The following is a 23,542-nucleotide window of genomic DNA, read 5'->3' as shown; positions in this document are numbered from 1 at the left end:
GAAGTGCAGACAGGACGACGTTAGGTCCCGAACGGAAAGCTGAGGTTCCCTCCACAGAGGGCAAGAAGCCTCGCGAGATCTAGGGGTCGTGATCTCGTTGCGTTGCCTAGCGACAAACGGACGCTGGCGGGCCCCCTGGCGAAACCCCGCTGTAGCCCTAAGTCTCCTACCATGGGGGACGAAGGCGGCGGCTGCAGCGGCGGGATCTCTAGGAACCTGCAGAAGCTGAAGCAGCAGGCGATGGCGTACTACCAGGAGAACGACCTCCCGCGCAAGCTGGAGGAGCTGCTCAACTCCACCTTCTACCTCCAGCCTGCGGACCTCTACGGGCACCTGGTAGGGACCCGCGGCGAGCTCCCTCCCGCCCTCAGACTCGCGCTGCGGCAGCGCGCTGCGTCTGCGCCTGCGCCACGGAGTCGCGCCTGCGCGCTGCTGGGCGGAGTGGGGGCGGGGGGTGCAGCCGAGAGCTAGGCGAGCTTGTTGCGCGGGTAGGATGCGGAGAGTTAACAGAAGGACCGTGGATAGTTCTGCAGCTCTGGTGGCCGCGATCCTGGCAAGCTTCTTTAATATTCAATTAGCCCACCTGCCGTTGGTTTTCTAAATCACAGACCTGACCCGAACTCACCTTGCCTGCAGGCGGGGACACAAGCTCGACCCCGGAACGAACGCCGGGGATTTGGCCGCAGCCCACCCCGGGCCCCATTCCACTGGCTTCCACTGCCCTCCACTGTCCCCAGTCTCAGATTCCAAGCCTAAGCACCCGGGTATGCAAGCCTCAAGTACCCTACATTAGCTAGGTACCCAGCTTCTTGGGCCAGTGAGTGCCTAAATGCAGATTTCGCTCTAAGGCTATTGAGTGAGTGTCCTTGAGCTCTCCTAGGGCCTTCCTACAGTAACAATTTGAGTTAGCTGATGATCTACTGATGAGGAGGGAAGCCCTGTGCATCAGCTTTGGCTTCGGGAAAAGGATGACTCTTCTTTATCTCCATTTCTGAAAACTCTGCAAGATTAAAACAAACAAACAAACAAACAAACAAGCTCCCTTTTCTAAATAAAGAACTTGTGCTAGGGGATTTAAATGATCTCCCACCCCTACCCCCGCACAGTGGGACATATGGACAACCTCACTGTTTGTGGAATGGCTGAGTGAAGGCCTGATAAAGATTTCGACCGCTTTCTCTCTTCCTTAAGGCACTGTTGACATGTCGTTTAGTCCCAATTTTAAAAGGACACCTCACTCTGTCTCACAGGTACTTGGTGTCTCTTCCCAGTCTGTTAGGCAGCCTGGCACTGGTTTATACAGCTCTTTGGGAACTCCCATACCTTAGTTAGGGGCACCCCGTTTGTTTTCTATTCTTTAGTACAACATTGTGACCAAAAGCAACTTAGGAATGTGTTTATTTGGCTTTACATTTCCATGTCACACCCCATCACAGAGGGAAGACTGGGCAGGAAATGCAGCAGAGGCAGTGGGAAAATGCTGCTTACTGGTTTGCTCCCCATGGCTTACTCAGCCTGCTTTCTAAGACATCCCTGGTCAACCTGCCCAGGGGTGGCACCGCCCACAGTGGGCTGAGCCTTCGGGTGTCAATCTTGGATCCCTACCAAGTGACTTCTGCTCTGCCACTTAAAGCAATCACTAAAATCCCCAAGAGGCCTGTTTGAGTTAGGTGGCCCAGGTAGGCAAGAGGATCATCACTGTCTTCCCCGTTGAAAAGCCAGGTGCCTGCCTGGGAGTGGGTGGGGATAAAACTCAACCCCTTCAGAGTTTTTAAATCTGAATGCATCACTGTAGAGACCAGTGACTTCCACAACTTGGAAAAAAAGATGGGGGTTAGTCGGGTCGGCTTGCCACAGGTTTGCTGAGAGTGGCACCAAGTCCATGGGTTAAGACCCGTCTCTGAGTTCCTGCTAAGACACGCTGCCCCAGCAGAGCTGTGGGACTAACCCAGATGGAGGAAGGACACGTGTGGTGGTGTTTTGTTAGGAAATCAGTGTGTCTGTCCTTGTAGATAAATTCAGTGTGTTTTTCTGATTTTTGCTTCTGTGTATGTGTTAAAGGCAAACTACTTTTCTAAACTTTCGAAGCCTCCCTCCATATGCAAAATAGTGGGGAAAACCATACTGGATGGCCTGGGACTTCCTACTCTACAGGTGGAAATATCCTGCACCATTCAAAATTTCCCCAAGGTAGGAGGCAGTTAAAATCTGTTCTTTGGTGTGTCCTGCACCATTGGTAATCTCTGTACCAATTAACAAGAGTTGTCTAAATTCAATGTTTGTGCTGTGTATTTATGTATTTATTCATGGGTATTCATAAAATCTTGAGTCAAACAATCACCAATGCAGTGCACTCTATGTTTCTGTGTACTGGCCTGAAAATAATCTTAGGCAGAAGAAAGAAAAGAGACAAAATACCTTTAATATTCTGACAGTATGGTACAATGAGTTCTGTACATCTACATTTGGGTTTCTGTGTTTGAGTATGAAAAGTAAAACACTAAGCCACTTGTGTAGATAATTTTCACACTGGAAGTAGGGTTGCAGGAAGACAAAAATCAATTTAAAAAACAAAAACAATTTAATGGCTTAATTCATGTTGTTACCTACTTGTTACAAATAAGATTGTCACAGGGGAGACTGTCTCTGAGGGGGGAATAGTCATGGTTAAATCTGTAGCTATTTCTAGGAGAAGTAGTAGCCTAGAGCTAGGAAAAGCTAGACATGAGGATTTTGTACCTGCCTTTTAACAAGAGAGTGATTTGAAATGTTTCATGAAGTCAAGTTTCTTCAGTGTTTCAACAGGCATGCCTTAGAGCAAATATATACATATACATATACTTATATATATACATATACTTATACATATACATATACTTATACATATACATATACTTATACATATACATATACATATACATATACATATACATATACTTATACATATACATATACTTATACATATACATATACATATAAATATACATATACTTATACTTATACATATACATACACATACACATATACATTTACATATACATATACATATACTTATACATATACATATACTTATGCATATGCATATACATTTACATTTACATATACATATACACATACACATACATATACATATACATATACTTATACATATACATATACTTATGCATATGCATATACATTTACATTTACATATACATATACACATACACATACATATACATATACATATACTTATACATATACATATACATATACTTATGCATATGCATATACATTTACATTTACATATACATATACACATACACACACACATACACATACACATACACATACATATACATATACATGTCTGTATTGTTTTCCTCCTTGAAGTTGACTATAAAATACTACCAGTGTTAAGCGCCAGATTCAGTCTCCCACCTCCTGGGAAAGGTAGAGAAAATGCAGAACACATTTGTACCCTTGCCAGCACGTCTGTTCCGTGGCGGTTCCTGCTCACTTTGAAGTCGTGGAGAACGCTTTGCCAGAGGTGGTGGATGCTGAGGAGGCAGAAAGGGACCAGGCAGTGAGCACAGCTGTGCAGTGGATCAATCAGTCCATCACAGAGGAGCTGTGGGGTCTGATCCCCTCCAACCAGGCAGAGGTGGACCACAGGCTCAGGTACAGTTTCCATTTCAACTTAATAATAGCCGGCCATAAATGCCTCGCTGTCTTTATGTTCCACTGTCTATGCAATGGCCCCGCGGAACATCATAACTTAGACCACTCACTGTCCTGTTTTACCCAAGAGGTCTGAGACTACATACACATGTGCACAAGCTTGTTAAGGTCGGAGATCAACACCAGCTGGCTTCCTTGGTCACTCTCCACCTTGTCTTTTGAGATGAAGGATCCTACTTTAACCTGGAACTCATCGATTCAGCTGGATTGGCTGGCCAGTCAGCCCCTCTGTCTCTGCCTGCCCAGTGCTAAGGTGACAAGCATTCCTCACCATGCCTGGCCTTTTACATAGGTGCTGGACATGGAGCTTGGGTCCTTCATGTTAGGTTGGCCACCCCTATCTATCTATGCATAGATAGGTAAAATTGGTATATAAATCAAACATTTACTAGTAACAGTGAGTCTTTGGTATATAATTTTACCATTCATTACAGACTAAAGCAAGTTTGCACCCTAAGGAGATGTGATTTTTACATTTAGAATTAAATCTTGGCTGAACAGTTGATGCCACAAGACACAGAGCACCTTCAACTTTTTTCAGAGTTGTTCAACATTTTTATCTGTTTATTCATTTTGTATGCATGAGTGTATGAGTGTGTGTGTGCCACAGCACATACTTGCACACTTGTGGAGGTCATCAGAAGACAACTTGAGGGGGTGAGTTCTTTTCTTCTATCACATTGAGTTCCAGGGGTCAAACTCAGGTTGCCAGGCTTGGAGATGTGTGCTTTTACCTACAGAGCCATTTTGCCAGTCCCAGAGTTGATCAGTATTTGATTTTATAACAGTCAGAGCTGAGAACGCTGCTTTGCATAAACACACTGAACGCACAGTTCAAACAGCAGGACTGTGTTTATAAGCATATCAGAAATTGTTGGGAATTCTGTCCTACTTCCAAGCTAAAATTCATTTAACAACACTTTTGGCTTTTAAAATTGTAATTTTTTAATTTATGTGTTTGAATGCTTGTGCACATATATGTATGTGTATTATAGGCACGCCTGGTGCCCAGAGGAACCAGAAAAGGGCATTGGATCTCCTGGAATCAGAACCGTAGGTGACTGTGAGCCACTGCTGGTCAGTGGTTTTCAACCTTCCTTAAAATTATTTTCATTGCCAATTCATAACTGTAATTTTGGCACTGTTAGGAGTCATCCCTGTGTTTTCTGATGGTCTTGGGTGACCCCTGTGAAAGGGTCATGAGACCCCTCTAGGTGTCTCTACAGGAACAGCGTTTTCTTCTGCCTGCGAACTGTGTCTTCAGCCCTCTCATCTGACATTTCCTGAAACTCAGACATTCTGACAGTGCAACCCAAAGATACACTAATTCAGTATTTACCTGTTGGGGATGATAGTAAAGATTAATGTTTCATAGAATTAAACCATGATATTTCAGCAAGATAAAAAAGCTTGTACATATAACAAAATACTACAGTGTGTAATGTACATTAGTGTTAAATCTGAGGTGTTTTGGGCTGTGTTTATTAGTGTTGTGTAGCAGGACAGTTGTATGACCATGCAAAGTGCACATGAGTGTTCAGACCCAAATAACAAAAAATCATTAAGTGTTTGATTTAGAGTTTATTTTCAATCATAACATGTTCAGGAACCTTTTTACTTTTACCAAATACTCGGTAACCCCTGACTCTGACTTATTAGACCCCTTGGGGAATTGTGACTCTCAGATTAAGAAGTTGGGCTGTAGACTTCCAAGTTGGGGAGACAGACAGTTTAAGCAGCCAGAGGTCCCTGAAGTTTGGTTCCCTCCTGAAAGTTGGCTACTACACTCTTCCTGTGAAAGTTTATGAAGACACCCTCCATCCCTGCTCAGAACTTCCTGAGCTCATCATAGAACTTTCTCAGGATTAAGATCAGGTTACAAATGGAGAGAACACCCCTTCCCTCTGTTCCAGGCCACCTTTGAGCATTTCAGACCCTTCCCTGTGGTCACAGTGGCTGCTTGTTACATTCTGCCCTCCAGCCCTGGATTAGGTTTTTTTTTTTTTTTTAAACTTCTAAAATCAGAGAACCAAGTAGGGCTGAGTGTTATTCAATGCCACACTCAGAAGTGGGTTAGAATTACCTTTCCTTTGTGCAGCTGGAAGGTGTCAACACCTTTGCCCAGGCAAAGGGCAACTGTAGCCTCTTCAGTTTCATTACTCAGCCACGAGCAATGTCATGCTGGATTTTTGCCTCAGAGTTGGATGATGACCTGGGGTGGGGACCCTTGAAAAGCTACATTTTAAAAAACAATTATTTATTTAATTTAATTATTTTTGAATCTTCTTGGGTTTAAGTGAGACACCCCTCAGACCCCTTCGTTTTGTTCGTTTGTTTGTTTGTTTTGGGTTTTTGTTTTGTTTGGTTTGGTTTGCCACAGCTTCTACTTCACTGCATCCTTTCTTCTCCCAGAGTACCCCCTCCCTCCCAAACCAAATCTGAACTGATTCATGTTCTTCTGTTTCTGGATCTTTTTTTTTTTTTTTGATCTTGATCTCTTTGTCCTCCATAGTGGTGGAGGTAAATTGAGATGGGAGGAGAGGAAGAAAAGGGAGAGATGGGGGGGGGGGGGACAGAAGGAGGGAGAGAGAGAGGGAAGACAGAGGAAAGGAAGGAGAGAGGGAGGAAGAGATCTTTTGAAAAGGATGAGAGAGTTTGTGGGCTGCAGTATTTTTAGGATCTTACACAAAGAGTGTGGGCACTCTGCCACCGTGGTTGACGCCTTAGCTGGGTGTAGAACTCAGGCTCCTCCAGCTCTTTACAAGCTGTGCCCCACCAGATCACCACTGTATGGGACACTACCTCTTCTTCCCTTGCGGTACATCCTCAACGCTTCCCTGCCATCCTCAAAGACCCTTTTGCCTATGTGTATAAGCCTGATACCCAAAATCAGCCTAAGCCTGGGCCTCAAGCCCGTCATCTCTACATCCCGCCTCCTCACAGTCACAAAACCTGACAGAACCTGCCACAGGTCCAGGACCTTGGCCCCATTAAGGCAGCTGCTGTCCCTTTACAACCGGAAGTCTCTAACCCCTGTGCTGTCCTGTCCACTGTCCTTGACAACACCACTTCCAGCCCTAAATCTTAAAGACACTTTCTTCTCAGTCCTGGATGTCCACTTCCAAGACCTCTTGGTGTTGGGATTCTGTAAAGCCCACCCCTCAATTACCTGGCAGTAGCCAGGTATGCTCCGCCCCAGTGACCTGACACTATAAAAGGGGCTGCTTGCCCCCTCCTCTCTCTCTTGCTCTTGCTCTCTTGCAGCCTTGCTCTCCCACCCCTACCCCCTTCTCTTCCCCTTCCCTTCTCCCCTCTTCCTCCACGTGCTCATGGTCAGCTTCTACTCCTCTCTCTCTCTCTCTCTCTCTCTCTCTCTCTCTCTCTCTCTCTCTCTCTCTCTCTCTGCCTCTACCACCCTCTTAACTCTCCCATGACCTGAATAAACTCTATTCTGTACTATACCATTGTGTGGCTGGTCCCTCAGGGGGAAGGGATTCCCAACATGCCCCCCCAGAGGCATCTTCCTTGCCCCCAGGCCTCGCCACACCTCCATGGGCCATATACCCCCCACTCTCTTCATCCTTTTCCTAATACTTGGCCTTTGCATAGGCGGATCTTGAGACTCAACAATCCCTGACAACTGATCTGGACTGTCCTCTGGGGAGTCAGAGACAGTCCCCAGCTTTTTAGCCAGGCACTTGCTACAGACCTGGCTTGCCTTCTCCCCTTTCCTCCCGCCTTACTTCAGTATATAACTAACCTCCTCCTTTGCAGCCCTACCCTCTCAGATAGCCAATCTAACATGGCCTTTCTCTTCCATTTCCAAAGTTCTAGAAGTTACCAGATCTTACCTTCCAAAGCTCAGTACTCCTCCCTCCAAATCACCCACCTTAAATCCTCTCTACCCAGTCCATAAGTCCCGCACTTTAAACCACCCATCTCTGCTTCTTATCCCATGGCCAATTTCCTTCCTAAATTCTCTCTCCTGATATATTCCTTATACCAAGCCGAATCTGGACCTCCTCCTTCCTCCCACCCACAGTTTCTTATACTTAATATGTCCTACTCTCTACTCCAGGCCTGACTCCATTATCTATGTAGCTTTTTCATGCTTACACTTCCTAGAACCAACCTTCCCACTGCTGCCAGCCTCTCCAAAACACTAGACAGTACCAGCCGTTGCTGGCTTCCCTGTCTACCCACTTCCCCCACAGCCTTTCTTCATCTCCAAATCTAGAAAACAAACTCAGCGACTCCCTCACAACCTGTTGACTCCCACCCAATCTATGCCTACCAGTACCTCCCTCAAGCCCTAACTTCAAGAGGATCCCAATCTCTTCCTCCATGTCAGATTCCATCCCTCTAAACTTCTCTTACCAAAAACTCACCACTCAATTTCATACCCATGCTCCCTCCCTTCATCCCCACTTATCTCTGCCTCCAGGTTCCCCAGACCCTACCACTCTTGTCAAAAACCCCTCAAACCCTCCAGCCTGATCCCTCTCTCACACAGGAGGGCTCTCTAGCTACTTCTGCCTACACTTTGTGTGTGGATGGCAGCTCCTTCCTGCCAGGCTGCCACACCAGAATGATACCCCCATTGTCAGGATTCACCCTCTCCTTCCAGTTCCTGTTCTGTCCTGATCACCCAAACCACACACATCTCCATCTCACCCTACTTTTCCTTTGCCCAAATGATTGCAGAAAATTCGCCACCAATGGACTTACTGAAGTCATTAGCTGTCCAGACATTCTCAAACATCAAACACTCTGGATAAATCCTACACTCCCAATTATAAAATGTAACTAAACCCAAGCCATCCCCCCCTCTCTTTCTCTCTGTCTCTCTCTGTCTCTGTGTGTGTCTTTCTCTCTGTCTCTCTGTGTCTCTGTCTCTGTCTCTGTCTCTCTCTCTCTCTCTCTCTCTCTCTCTCTGTCTCTCACTCTCTCTCTTTCTCTCTCTCTCAAGGCCAGGTTCTCCACTGGATCAAGGTCATCCAACAAACTATCCAGTGCCTCTTGCTGCAGAGCCCTAGTTGCCAATGACTCCCCTGTCCCCACTCCTGACCACTTGCACCCTTGACCGCTCAAGTTCCCTTCTGGGAACCAAAGCCAAGTTCTCTCAGCCTTTCCACTCCAACCCCAGAACCTGTTCCAAATCATCCCTCTCAAGGTTTGCTAAGAGCCTCCCCAATCATCCTTGTTCCTAAGATATTTCAATTTCAAAACCCACCTGGACACCCCAGGAAAGACTATGCTGTTGTAACAAAAGTTTCCCAACTTATTCTCTCAACCAGGCCCTGATTTCAGGTAATTAATAGCTGTTCACCAATTAACCTTATATAGCTAATCTAAAATTCCCTAGTTCCTCTAAAGAACTCTCAAACAGACTCCAGATAAGGGACTTCTGCCAACCAACAGCCTAAGTCTTCCTGCCTATTACCTCTTCCTAAGGGTGGAATCTCTTCCCCCTTTCCCTGGTTTTGGGACTTCTCTCCATAAACACCCAATTATAAACCTAACAGTTTCAAATGTACATTCAAGATAAGACTTTTTTTTTCCTAAAGTCAGTACCTTTACTCCTGTCCCTAGTCTGTCTGGTCCAGCAGATTTCAAATCAACTACAGATTGCTATAGCAACCCCAGTGCCAACCCCAGCTGTTTTCTCAAGACCTACATCCAGGTCCAGCCTAGTCAACTACACTTCCCTAGCCTCAGCTCCTGCAGAACCTGTACACTGACCCACAGCCTGCTCTTCCTAGTTTTGACGAACAGCCCAGCTTCCCTGGATCCCCTAACAACACAGTGACCCTATAACAAAAGAAAAAGATGAGGATGAAGGGACTCTGGCCAGCGTGGGCATCACAATCATGGCTCTGGCAGGCCTTGCCCTTCTCCCCACTTGCCTCTCTCTGCCTTGGGGAAAAAAAAAAAGAGATTACATTTCTAAAGCTACTCATCAAGGTCTGTTTTCTTATTGGGCCACCTCCTTCCCCTGAGGCTGACTCCAAGAGCAATTTAAAATTAAACTCCCCGTCTAACATGAAAGTTCCTTTTTTATAAACCTACGGGTCATATCTCTCTCCTCTCCATCCAGAGGCAGACCTCTGTCCCAGTGGTAGCACAAATAGCCTCATTGCCTCTCACCTGTTCCTTCTCCCCTCCCCCAGTTAGTCCTCCCTCTCCCATCTTTGTCCCTCATCCATACCCTGTCCCTCTGGCACAGATCTCCTTTGTGCTGAGAATATGGTGTTGGGAGTCCTGAGCTGATATGAATCTCTCAGAGGATTATTACTAAGGCTAGAGCCTTGTGCAAAGCTGATGTGGTCCGTGTCTCCGTGAGATGTTTTCATTTTCCTTTTTTGTCTAGAAGCTGTTATCTTTTTACTCAGGGGTGGGGGAGGGGTGGTGAACTGTTGGGTAGTTGTGTCTACTAGGGTCTCCCCAACATTTTTTTACACGCTCATTTTAAGTCTCACACACATCAAAAGGAAGGAGGGAGGCTGGGGAGATCAGCAGTTAGCGCTTCACCCTGCTCATGCAGAATAGCCAAGGTGAGTTCTCAGCTCTCACATCTGTACAATACTATTTCCACTAAGGATTCCTGAATGGTTTGGCTTCTGAATGTCATTTGTGTTAAAAAAAAAAAAAATCCAGTCACCCTTCATCAATTTGTGTCTTCAAGTTTTATTTTGAGAGCATTAAAAAGAGCTCAAATAATTTTCAGAGATGAACACCTAGAAAGCACTGCTTTCCAGGCAAAATGAATTTTGGTTCTCGGAAAGAAAAAATGGTTTTGGCACCAATATTACTTTTGTTAACCTTGGAAATTAAAGCTAATTTGCTCCTCATCAGCTTAAAAAAATCATATTGTTGTAACATCACTGGGGTCAGCGTTGAAACATGGCGTTCCATTGTAAAGACTTGTGTTCCTGGCCATTCAGGATCTTCTTTGAACATAAAGTACAAGAAGATAAAGAGAGAAAAGAGTTGGAGAGGAGCCAGGAGGAGGCAGTTCCTGCTCCTCCTCCAGTAATTCTGCCATCGCCTCCCCAACCTCCCTCCAAAAAGAAAGGACAGAAGGCAGGTGAGTGCGAGGAAGAAAGGGGTGAAACAAAAGGATTGCGCTCTTACTCATAGGTGAGCACTTACTGAATAAAACTCCCTCAGGAGTGGCAGTGGGGGAGATATGAAAAAGGAGGTAGGGGCCTGGAGGGCGGGGAATTTGCACCTCCTTGAAATTTCCTAGAAGCAATCAGAAAAGCCATCCTCCAGTAGAGTCTGCTCTGGTGGTGGCAAGCTCTGTTTGCAGATCTGTTAAACCTGAGAGTCACAAGGAAAAAAGGCCATGTCCAGGATTGTTCAACTAAAGCAAGCTGTATTTTGGGATCACCCAGGACTGGCCAGCCAGCTGTTGCACCCTAAATTGGGATTTGAGAGATCAGCCCCCTTCTGGGCCCTTGAAGTCCTTTTGATAGGAGAGATAAGGCGGTCACAAGGGTGAGAGCTGACGACTATGTTAGAAAGATTGAAGGAAAGGGAAGACAATGGTAAGGATTTCATCACATGAATGGGGTCCCAAGCAGCTCACATCAGGGGACTAATTCTTAATTATAAATAGAAAACTTAACTTTCAAGGAATTAACAAAGGACAAACAGGAACTTACAGTTTTTAAACTATAAACAGAAACTTTAACCTGCATAAGGCAAACAGGAACTTAAGTGTCTTAAGTGCAAACAGAAACCTTAACCTGCAAGATACAGTGTTTTGGTCTTGAGCCCACCTATCAATTAGCATTTGTTTTATGAAGCTTTGCTTCAATCTGACCTCTGCTCCATACTTCCACCAGATTGCCAACAGCAGCCCCTCCAGCCCAATAACACTAGGCCTGCCCCTGGAATCATGAGCTCTTTTCATCCCTTGAATCAGAGCACATGTGAGCACACAGTCACGTGAGCGGAAGCGTGTCTCATTAGTGGAGAAAGCTCTAGACCAGGAACTAAGGTGATGAAACCGTGATCCTTTATCTCATTGTTTCTGCTGCTGAGGTTCAGGGAGGGGAAGACAACTGACCAAAAGAGCCACCGTAGACCAGTCTTTCCCCAGACGCTGTGGTAGACAACATAGATTGAGCTGTGCGTGGGGCCCACAGTGACCCTTCATTTGGCAGTTGCATTTAACTCACAAAACCGAGAGCTTAAGGGAAGAGAAACTATGGTGGGGGCAGGGATTTGCTCAGTACTAACCTGTGCTGGATGCTGATGCATCTTATCTCTGCTGAGGACCCGGGGTAGCTGTAGGGAAGAACAGGAGACCACTGGCTTAGGAGGGACTCTGTTCTTGGGCAGAGCGAAGACAGCTGAGGACCCCAGGTAGACTGTTGGGCTTGATTAGAGATAGTAGGCAAACACACAACAAACCGTGGCTCTCTCTGGGCTTGGAGAGACAGCAAGTTAGGGAAACACATGAAGCGGCTCTCAGGGTTAGGTAAGTAGGGGCTACGGTGACATAGAGAAGGGCGGGGTTTGGGGTTCAGACTCTAAAGCAAGTTTGCATCTCCTTCCTGTAACCTATTAGGCAATCAATATGTTGTGGTCTCTCAAGCACAACAAACCCCACTTTACTTACAAGCAAGTGCGGGAGTGGCAGTATGTACCTTACACGACTGTGGACCAAGTTTATGGTAATTGGCCTATAAAGCATTAGGCAGAATCCATGGCCGAGGATGACTGAATAATGCTAAGTCAGCAAATCTGAAAATCCTCAGGAGCTAAGAAGGCCCAGCCTTGGCCTTCTCCCTCTCCTCTGTGTGGGGCATCTGTGAGCACAGCATTAAAATGTGGTTTTATCCCAGTGAGATTTCTAGAAAAGAGTCCTTTCTCTGTGCTCTCCTCTCTAGGACGGAGGGACACTCTTTTGGAGAAACCCATCATATCCCCAGAGCCCCCGGAGCCAGTCCTCCACGGGAGCATGGCCATCGGAGCTGTGTCCCTGGCAGTGGCCAAAGCCAGCGCCACCTTGGCCAGCGCGCCTCTGTACTTAACCCTTGCATTACTGAAGCATGACCAGGTAAGACACTTCACATCCCGTCCACGGCATGAAGCCAGGAACATGGCAGTGCCAGGAGTGAACATGGCTGCCACGCTCACCTGCCCTCACTTCCCACATTTCAGGAGCAGCAGTCGACTTTCACTATGCCTCTCCTGATGGGATCCATACTGAGCTGTGGGAAGTCGTCACCTGGGAAGCTACATTTAATGAAAGAAGTGATTTGTATTCCCAGTCCTGGATTAACAACCAAACAAGTACCCGATAACAGCTAAGACAATTTTCCCATTTTCTCCTCTGCCCCCACCTCCATCATTGGTGAATTTTAGTGTCAATCAAGGGAAAGTGAATTAAATGGTATTTTAGGGAATGGAGTAAGTAGGAAGGCAGCAAGGACTAACTGAAAGATGTCTGGTTTAGACAGCCTTGGTTCACGTGAGTGATTCCCAGGAGCAAGGTCTCGTGTTGTGTGGAAAAGCCAGCATCTGAGGTATCATGAGGAGGACTTTGCTTACTTCTGGGCGGTGGCATCTGCTTCTGTTAGGAAGAAGTCCAGGCTGGCAGGCGGCCCAGCAGTCACGCACACACGCACGCACGCACGCACGCACGCACGGGGCGGTCAGTGCCTATGTGTGAAGTGAATGCACCCTGCGTCAAAGCTTCATTTCTCAGGGTGGTGCACTCCTACATCACCCCGCATTAGAAATAACTGCATAAGCCTCATGCTGTGGTGAATGCTCACAGGAAAAGCAGAGGAGACTCTCCCCAGTGTCTCTTGCAAAGAGTGAATTTTCCCCCCAAGTTATTGGAGATAAGTTTTATAAAAGCTTCACTTGCTTTCTCTGTGAAGAAGAGCCCCCTTTTAAACAAAATTATCACCTCACGCTTTACAAATTACAAGTGACTAGAGTTTATATGCGACACACCAGCTGCCAGATTCTGTCTGGCCACAGGCAGACGGCAGGATCCTGAGTCACTATCCGCTATGCTGAGAGGGGTCCCAGAATGCTCTGTGTGTCGCCCCCCATCATCATCCCCCTGTGCAGAACCCGCCATCGCAGCACACCCCCTCTTCCACCCTTCAAAGATTAATTTATGCCTGTTCTATGCATATGGCTGTTTTAGCTGCAGGTGTGCCTGCGCACCATGTGTTTGCAGGGCCTGAGACCAGAAGAGGGTGCTGCATTCTCTGGAACTGGAGTTATGGACAATTGTTAGCCACCATGTGGATGCTGGGAACTGAACCCATGGCCCCTTCGCAAAAAACAAGTGCCTTCCAGATGAACCTTCTCTCCACCCCCCCCCCCCCCAGCACTCCCCACCTAGTTCTCTTTCTTAATTGACTGTGGATTCGAACTAACTTAGCTAGGCCTCCTTGGTGGCCTGTGCCATGTCCACCTTGGTGAAGAGAATGTGATAAAGACACTTAGTCAGTTTTCACAATAAAGATACCATGGCACAGCCTGTCACTCACACTTAGCCCGAGAGGGGGCCCGAAATTAACATTTGTCTGTCTTATTGTGTAGACTGGCCATCCTCCATAGGGGGTCCATGAGCAGTCCCAGGAAACACTGGCCACCAGGGTATGGCTTTCATATTTGAAACCTAAAATTGTACAGTTGTACACCCTGGCTGTTCTGCTTACAGGGCATCGAGCTGCTTCTGGAAATTCAGAAACAAGTTAACAGATCGATGGAGACGGTATGTAAAAAGGAGGCTGGGCGACAGCTGGCCCTCGGTCCAGCTTGCGGTTCAGTTTGGACTTAAACCAGAATTGCTGTTGTCACTGTGGAGAGCATACTTGTTTGTTTTGGGTTTCTCATGCAAACCAAGTTGCTCCTAGTCTGCTCTCTGTGACAGACACCAGGACCAGGAAAGCGACCTGGGAGGGGAGGGTTCATCTGGCTTTCACTTTTCAGGTAACAATGCATCACTGAGTCAGGGCAAGAACTCAGGCAGGAACATGAAACCCAAACTGTGGGGCTACCACTTGCTGGCTTGGTCTAATCTGGCAGTTCTTGGGTTCAGGGTACCTCCTAGGTGACTCTGGGTTTGTGTCAAGCTGACAGCTAAAGCTTCCTGTGATCCAAGTGCACACACTGCTCACTAGCAGCAGATCAGTCTTCCGAGGATACTACATAGTCCTGTTTTACTCTCTCAGACAACTGGTTCTTTGGTAAGGTCATCCGTTAGGATTTGCAAAGTATTTTGTGACATTTGGCTCTCGAAAAAGGCCAAAGCCACCTTGATTTTGCTGAGAATATTGGGCCTGTAAAGCCCACACTGCCATCCCACACGGGCAAGCAGTTAAGCAAGGATTTGGTCTCTGCCTGCCCTAAAAAAGTGTGTGGACACAAGGAGTGTGTGCACAAGGAGTGTGTGTACACACCAGCGGTTCCTAATGTGACCTGTTTGTTCGCTGGTAGCGTGAATATGTAGGTGAGTGAGGAGACACAAGGAGAGGGTGAGCTAAAGATGCGTTTGAGAAGTACTTGGGGACTTTTAAGAAGGGCATGGCTGGAATGATCTCCACATGTCTGCTTTCGGCCAAACTTTGTACACATGTGAATGGGGGTAAAACCCACAGTATAAATGACCAGCCCCCTAAGAATAACCAGCCACAGGCCCACAGCTCTGCTCGCTGTCACAGGGGTACCTGAATACTAAGTAACATGTTTCTTTATCTTCTCTTCCCATAGCTCCCACCTCCAAAACAAGAGACCAAAAAAGGGCATAATGGGGGCAAAAGAGCTCAGGTGAGTGGGCTCTGAGTGGGCCCTTTCTCCTCCTTAGTGTTGTACTTCCAAGACCAGGTCTAAGTCACTGAGAAAGAATTGGTTCCAAGAGTGCTGCTATAGAGTTCAGTCTAACATAGAGGCCTCGACCTCCCTCTTCCTGGCTGCAGGGCTCCAGAGCCACCACCAGCTAGCTGAGATCTTAAGAGCACAGGCAGCCTTTGGGAGCACAGGACCGGATGTGACCCTGTAGGTGAAAGACATGGGGGAGAGGCCACCTTTATAAATAACAGACATACATGAGCAGTCGAGATAGTGATTGTATCACTAACAGAGGAAGAAAGGAGAAGGGCAATGTTCATGCTCAAGGTCAGAGAACAGCTCTGAGGAGTCGGTCCCCTCCCCCCACCTCATGGCACTTGGGTACCAGGCTTGGTGGGGTGTATCTTCACCCACCGAATCAGCTCGCTGCACCAATTAAAAAAGCATCACAGTCATGCTCACCCAGAGGAAAATGGAACATAAAAAAGTAGGTTTCAAAGAGGATTGACCAAGTTCCAGAACTACAGATGTTTATAGGGATAGCCTAGTGGTTGTAGCTCAGGTTAGCCCGATGCACAAGGGCAGAGCAGTCAGAGTATATAGGCACACTGAAGAGAAAAGCCAGATGTGTTGAGGAATTGTATGCTCTGTCCAGGGCTGGGTGTGGACTTAGAAGTCATCCGAAATAGGAACAGTAGACCTCTGGAGGCCCATGTTCTACCACAAGGCGTTCCAAGAACTTAAACACACCATGGCAACCCGTGCCATTTTCCTCTGATTTTACAGCCACCGATCACTGGCAAGGTGTCTCATCTTGGCTGTCTAACCATCAACTACGACACCATAGAACAGCCGCTGCTGCTTATTCAAGCCATCTGTTTGAGCCTGGGGTTAGAGCTGGGGGTGAACTTACATCTCGCCATCAACTGTGCTGGGCATGAATTGATGGACTACGTAAGTCTCTAGGAACGGCCACCCGGCCTACAGGGCAGGGTTTTTAAGTCAGAAAGTACCTGAATATCTTCTGAGATGTCACCATCATCATGTGCATAACAAATGGAGCTGGGAAGGCCAAATCGAACTTAACATTTTTTAAAGTAACGTTAGAATATCATGATTATAAACAGAAATTCTGCAATTAAAATAGACACATAAAATGGTTTTAAAAGTGAAAATATTGGAGCTAGAGAGATGGCTCTGTGGTTACAAGTGGTGACTGCTCTTCCAGAGGTCCTGAGTTCAATTCCCAGCAACCTCATGGTGGCTCACAACCATCTGTAATGAGATCTGATGCCCTCTTCTGGTGTGTCTGAAGACAGCCACAGTGTACTCAAATACATAAGATAATAAATAAATCTGTTTTTAAGTGAAAAAGAGTTTAAATTCAACTAAATGCATCTTTGTCTCCAGCCTGGACCATCACCAGGCAATCATGTCACCTATAGAGGGGAACATTTTAAAAGGAAATGCAAACTGTCACCACCACCCCACCTTCTACCCCTCCCATCCCCTGTCCCCACCCCTCCCCCCACCTCCACCCCAGGCTACAGCAGTTCATCTCTATACCTGGGACTCTGTCAGGAAATGTAGTCAAGTTTCCTGTTTTACGTTCGCTCCCCATTCTTTCTCACGTGCACTCGTGCCGAGTCTTGGTTTTATAAAATGCCTGTCATATTGAGGCACGCTAGTACCAACTTGGTAATTAATGTCAGGTTCAGGCGAATAGGATTCCACTTAACTGTGGTTCTCACTTTCACCACAAAGGAAACCCTGAGCAGTATAGAAGAACCCTAAGTTTTGGCTGATTTCTAGAAGTTATTTTACTTCTGAAGAAACTAAGCACAAGGGGATGTTTAATTTCCCGTTCATGTAATGACTGGTGCCTGAGCATACCATTAAGAGAAGTAGTTGCCTGTTTTCACCGGCAGTGTATACCAAGGACTGTGAGCATTCTGTCTGGTAGTGCTAACTAGAATGGGCATTTATTGCTCATATTTAGTAAAATGTATTAGGTTGATATCAGATAATTCTCAAGATAACGTGAGTTCAGAGTCGTTAGTGTTTCTTCACTGACAAGACAGGATGTTTAAGGTTCTCATTATAGAAGCTGAAACTTCTTCCTGCTTTTTAATATGAAAAGGGTAGAAATCCATTTAACTGTAGACTTCACATGACCCTGTGTAGTTCCAGCAGAGCCCATCTATTAGTTGGAACAGCTCACTAGCAAAGCAAACTGTGCCCTGCCCTGCTTCCTAGCCCACCTTCCTCCCTAACCTAAGCATCCCTAGAGCCACCCCTTACCACAGACTTGAGCATAAGCTTCTCTGTCTTACAGGACTAAACTGCAACCCAGTTTATTTCCACACTTAACTCTAAGAGTCTCTGCAGAAATCACATGAAGAGGCTTATACCAGAACCTTCCCTTCCAGGGCAGTGTGTGGCTCCCCAGCAACACCTTCCCAGGATTGCTGGATTCTCATGTTGGATATTAGCATGCAAAAGCTTCAACCTGATTTCACAGTTTATGATGTTTACAGAAAGGGAAATGAGAGACTTGATCCCTGCCAGTTGAAAGACAGTGGGTTCCAGAGTAGGCAGGTCTACACAGAGTGGGCAGGTCTACACTGCTGCTCTTGACAGTTTGAGGATGCGGGGCTATTAATATTCCACCTACATGGGCAGCTGGGGTCCCGCACAACCATGTCATGAACCTAAGTAAAAAGTCATTCTTCTCCCACTCTGTGCCCAATGGTTTGCTGTACAGAAGGCTTCATCCACAATCTGTGGGAAGAGCTCTCTGGGGCGTCAAGAACAAGGGTGACTTGACTTCCCCAGGTTACAAACTGCACAAAAGTTAGAGCGCATAGACCGTGCAATGGGGCCCACTCCGAAAGAACCAAGGTATGACTGTCGGTGTGAGAGAGTGAAGGTGGCAGCTCCTGAGGAACCCACCCTTACCCGCCACTGCTTTCCTTGCACCTCAGAGTAAAGGGAGGTACGAAGTGATGGCAGGCACTTACAAAAGCGCAGCTGAGATGGTGGAGCTCTACGTGGACCTGATCAACAAGTATCCGTCCATAATCGCCTTAATTGATCCTTTCAGGAAGGAGGTAAGCAGGGCCCACCTTTTCTGTCTCGGAACATATATTTTACATGGGATAAAGTAAGCGCTCTCACCTTCCACATTTTATAAGAAAGCAGAATAAAAGCCCCATTCTTCTGGACCTCTGTTACTGGGAATGTGTTATAATTTGGGCTGGGGCTGGGCTACTTTGTTTTGGCATTTATGAAAAGCCACTTACTAAGCAAATGAATAGCGGGGACACAATCACCTAGGTGCTTGCCCGTCTGTGAAATGAAACAAGCCATTCGTAAGCCCTTCAGGAGAACCTGCGTATTTACAGGCAGCCAGACTGACAGAGCCGTCCCTGCTGTGCCAGCTGGTGCTTCGATAGGTTAATCATATATCATTTCCATGTGCTCACGGAATGGGACTCTTACGAAGCCGGATAGTTCTCGGTCTAAGGCCGTTCACTGCGTATCCATAAAAGTAACAGCTATATTTTTAGAAGGTTTGAGATCCTGAGGCTTTGCAGTGTATTCAAATGAATGCATCTAACAAGGGTCATCTCCAGGCCACAAAAGTCCTCATCCCAAAGTGTAACTCTTGGTTTTGTGCATCTGAGAGCCATCTGTGTACTGAACACACATCTGAGACAACTAATCACATTCCACATAATAGGAAAGCCACATAGCTCTAACTTGGGGCTTGGGACTTCCCAGCTCCTTCTCTTCTTTAGAATACTTGTCTCTCTCTCAGAAAATACAGCAGACCTCAGGGCCTCACTGGGCCTTGGAAGGACAGCCATCAATACAATGGTTTCTACCTGCACAGTCAGCAAATACAGGATGGCTTGAAGTCTGGTCCAGTGGCCAGGATAACTCTATGTGCATGTAGCTATACGAATAAACATATATACACATGTATGCATATGTGCACCCTCATTCGGACAGGTGCACATGCACACACACATGCACATACACACACACATACATTCCATGCCATGCAGTGGTCTCACCGTCACTGACTTGGTAAAAATGGTTAAGGCTCTTCCAAGCCTTTTATTTAGGTGTTTGTTTCATAGAAATGACGGAAGAATCCTCTAGCCAGTCGGTGTGAACTGCACCACGGACTACACTAAATGGTGATTCTTCCTGGGGCTTAAAGAACACGACAATCAGAGCAGGGATAACCCTTGAGGCACTAATGTTTGGGATTTTGTTTTTATTTTTTTCCCCACAAGATCTTCTGGCTCCAATCAAATTACTTGAAGCTTCTCCCCACAAAGCTTCTAATTTTTCTGACAGTGACACAGGGTTCCTTGGGGCACAGATGTCAAGGAGATTATATCTCAGAAGAAGTGTGTGACAATTATGTGCCGCTATGGCTGTTGTTTTGTGATGGCATTCGAGGCATTAAAACGATCAACTCTCAAATGTTTGCCCAGGACTCTGAGCAGTGGGACAGCCTCTACACGGCTCTGGCTTCCAGGTGCTACATAATCGCAGGTGCTGCTTCCAGAAGCATCTCTAAACTCCTAGAGTACAGAAGCATCAGCACCCTGAAGTCCCATGGACTGATCATCAAGCACACGAACCAAACCACAATGTCTGACTTGGTGGAAATAACCCATCTCATCAACAGTGAGTAAACTATTGATCTTCGAGACCTGTAATGGCTTGGTTACACAAGGAGCCAAAGCCACACGGTATGCCCAAGCTAATGAAAACCGAGGATTAAATCTTGAAAGCAGAAAAAGTCCAGCCATGGTGTGGGACTGAGTGCAGCTTAGGGACGGCACCATGATGTTCCATGGCAGCCTCAGCCCACAAGGTCAGACCCTTCACTGATGGCCACCACGGGCAGCCTCACAGCAGGCAAGGCTTTCTGCCCATACCAGGGACTAAAGCCTGATTTCCTTCCAGAGCGTAGAGCCATCTGAGCACACCCATCTGTTTGCACTAGGATGGTCGTCTGGGGTACAGAGGAATAGAGACACTCTGAAGGGGTACCCAGCCCTTACTGCCATGGGAGAGGCTGAAAGCTTTGAATCCTGCCCTGGAAGCAGCTGGTACCTTTGTGAGGTCACCAGAAACAGTGAAGTCCTTAGGCTTAGAGAAACAGCTTGGCATTCATAAAGATGAGGCACCGAGCTCCATCAGGGAGCAGAAGGACCGTATATGTTAGTCTGGCATACCTGGGTATGGCCTTGTGAATGTCCCTCCACACCACAACCAGTTTGCTTGCTCATGAGTTCAATTCCCATAACCCATGTAAAAAGACAAGTGTAGGCTTATAATCTCAGTGATGGTATTGTGGTGTGATGCGAGTTAGACTGATAGTGTTGATGGTGTGATGCGAGCTAGACTGATGGTATTGATGGTGTAATCCGAGCTAGGCAGGAGGGTCCCTGGACTTGGTGGCTGGCTGGTCCAGCCTACCTGGTGATGAGATTATGAGACACCCTACCTCAATGAAGGAAGGAAGGAAGGAAGGAAGGAAGGAAGGAAGGAAGGAAGGAAGGAATAGAAGGCTTCCTGAAGACCAAGACCTGAGTGTGTCCTCTGATCTCCAAATGCATATATATATTCTCCCAAATCTACATGTATATATGCTCACCCACATAAAAACACACCCCAAGTGAACACACAACAATTAATTTAATTATAGACTCATTTCCTCCACAGATGTAGGAGATCTGTATGGAAGAGTGAGCTAGACAGAGGCCATGGCTGCCCTGTGTGTATAGAGAGAGTGTAAAGGCTAGCAACTCTGAGTTACCCAGGAAAACATTCCTTTGAGTAAATTTCTCCAGGATACATTGAGAAAGTGGCTATGCCAGGTGTGGATTCCATGCGATGGGTTGAGTGTCACAGCCATGATCTTATAAGGTGATGGGCTTGGAGCACATCCCCCAACCCTTTCAGTAGTGACATCCCGTATCTTACATCCCATGGATCTTAAGGGCAGTGGCGAATGTCTCTGTGCTTCTTTATGGCTGTTCGTTTGTGAGTGTGGGTCAGAGGACAGCCTCAGGCACAGGTTCTCTCCGGCCACCTTGTTTGTCACCTCAGTCACATTGCATAGGCCAGGCTGGCCATTCTGAGAGCTCCCTGGGTTTCTCCTGTCTCCTCTCCCTGTTGAGATACTGGAGTTAAAGATGTTAGTGGAATTGCACACAGCTTTTACAGGGACCCCAGGGATTCAAACTCAGGTCCCCATGCCTGTGCAGAAAGTGCTCTTACCCGCTGAACATCTCACCTGCCCACTGCCCCACCTCCCTACTTTTAAATAGCATATAAGATACTAAAAAAGAACCAAACAGATCTGGGGCAATAAAAATGCACGTTTGGGGTGGAAATGCCCAAGTGGTCAGATAGTTGATCCATCCCCAGAAACCCTTAAATCTAGGACATTTCTAGCTGTAGTCAGAGTCCTACACAAATGTGAATTACTTGTAAGCCACACATGAGTGACAGGAGCCGCTTCTGCAGGTAGGAAGCACCTGGCTGTCTTTGGATGTGCGGACTCGGAGCCCTCTGATGACAGCCTTGTCGATTTGGTAAGTGCAGAACAAAACACCACTTTTGTGATGAATTGGTATTTCAGGGAAATGCAGCCTTTGGTGGAGAAAGTCCAGTAACCTTTTAGGAAACAGACATGCTTCCTCCCAGACAGCCCCCTTTTGCAAAGCGCTAATCTTTGAACTTTTTAAAAGAGGCAAAAATTGAAGTCCAGGGGGAAATGATGGGCGTAATAGAATGACTGGGGATGCACACTTGTAATCTTCCTCCTAAAACGGGGTGCAAAAGGCCAGGCCGTGCCCCGATGAAATCGGCGCACTCTCAGGACTGGTAAAGTGCCTGATGGACCGTCAACCACTCTATCTGTTCACCATCAGCGCTCAGCCTGTCAGCAGGCCACTGTGCTTTCAGAAGAGAAAACCCCTCACAGGATCCGGGGAGCAGTTCCAAAGGACTGCTTAAAACCAAAATTCTGCTGTTTAAAACTTACCCCCCCCCCACAGGCTGTTGGACTCGGTGCCCGGTTTATCAAGTTGGGGGGTCTTTCTCGGGGTGAACGGATGACCAAATACAACCGCCTTCTTGCTATAGAGGAAGAACTCATCCAGAGTGGAGCATGGGGTATGTTCTGCTTGTCTGCTTTGTTTTCCCCATAGCCCTGAACAAGGGAACAAAGATTGGAAGGGAGGGAATAGAGGTCCCTCGGCAGGAGGGCGGGACAATCCAAAGACTATAAATCAACGCTGACAGGAGCAGGATAGCACTCTCCACAATGTCCATTGTTGGCTTAATGGATTATCTATTTACCTGAATGGTTAAGACTCTCAGCCACCCTCCTCCTTGCTGAATAGGCTGCTTGGTGGTGTTCAATAGAATTAATTGATTGGAATCTCCAAGCCTGCCTTTTGTTATGGCCCAAATTATACTTAGGTTTCTCTGTACAGCCCTTGAAAGTTAAAGGCAGATGTGTTCCTTCTGGGAACAACTTGTTTGACTTCAAGTAGGTGGCATGTTGATTCTAACAGGTCTCATGGAGAGCTAAGGTCACTCAGGAAAGGAACTGATGGTTTATGGGACCAAAACTTTGTCTGCATGGGGAGCTTCTTGTGTCCCTGTTGGAGAAAACGCTTACTAAATATTCATCTTTAAATTTTAATACTACCCATTGGCCCAGAGGTGGCCGTAACAAGCAGAGATAAAGAGACTGATGAAACTATGATTTAAGAGAGCGTCATAGGGCTACACAGAGAAACCCTATCTTTATTAAACAACAAAAGTGTTGTCATGTTTAACTAAAAATGGGGATCTTCAAGCACACCCTAAGATTCAGGAGGAATAAAGGTGAAGTTAGAAGATGGTTTCTGAGTTGTATAAAGGCAGTCCGAATGTTCACTGTGTGGTACTATGGCCT

General features: G+C 46.6%; 1 protein-coding gene across 1 annotated transcript; it reads left to right on the top strand.

Moving 5' to 3' along the window:
- Nucleotides 1-171: 171 nt before the first annotated feature.
- ENO4 (enolase 4) lies at nucleotides 172-22,942 on the top strand (the record flags this gene model as incomplete). Its single annotated transcript, XM_080913620.1, is given in 16 exon segments — nucleotides 172-336; nucleotides 2,062-2,190; nucleotides 3,470-3,660; nucleotides 10,665-10,807; nucleotides 12,621-12,790; nucleotides 12,895-13,026; nucleotides 14,417-14,470; nucleotides 15,469-15,525; nucleotides 16,333-16,500; nucleotides 18,531-18,656; nucleotides 20,055-20,254; nucleotides 22,106-22,169; nucleotides 22,635-22,757; nucleotides 22,759-22,776; nucleotides 22,778-22,864; nucleotides 22,868-22,942. Coding segments are annotated over 16 exon segments (1,902 nt in total).
- Nucleotides 22,943-23,542: the final 600 nt, after the last annotated feature.

Source organism: Micromys minutus, assembly GCF_963924665.1.
Source record: "Micromys minutus genome assembly, chromosome: 2".
In the NCBI taxonomy this organism is placed as follows: Eukaryota; Metazoa; Chordata; class Mammalia; order Rodentia; family Muridae; genus Micromys; species Micromys minutus.
Note: the sequence above shows the minus strand (reverse complement) of the source record. Positions and strands in the feature narration are given on the sequence as shown.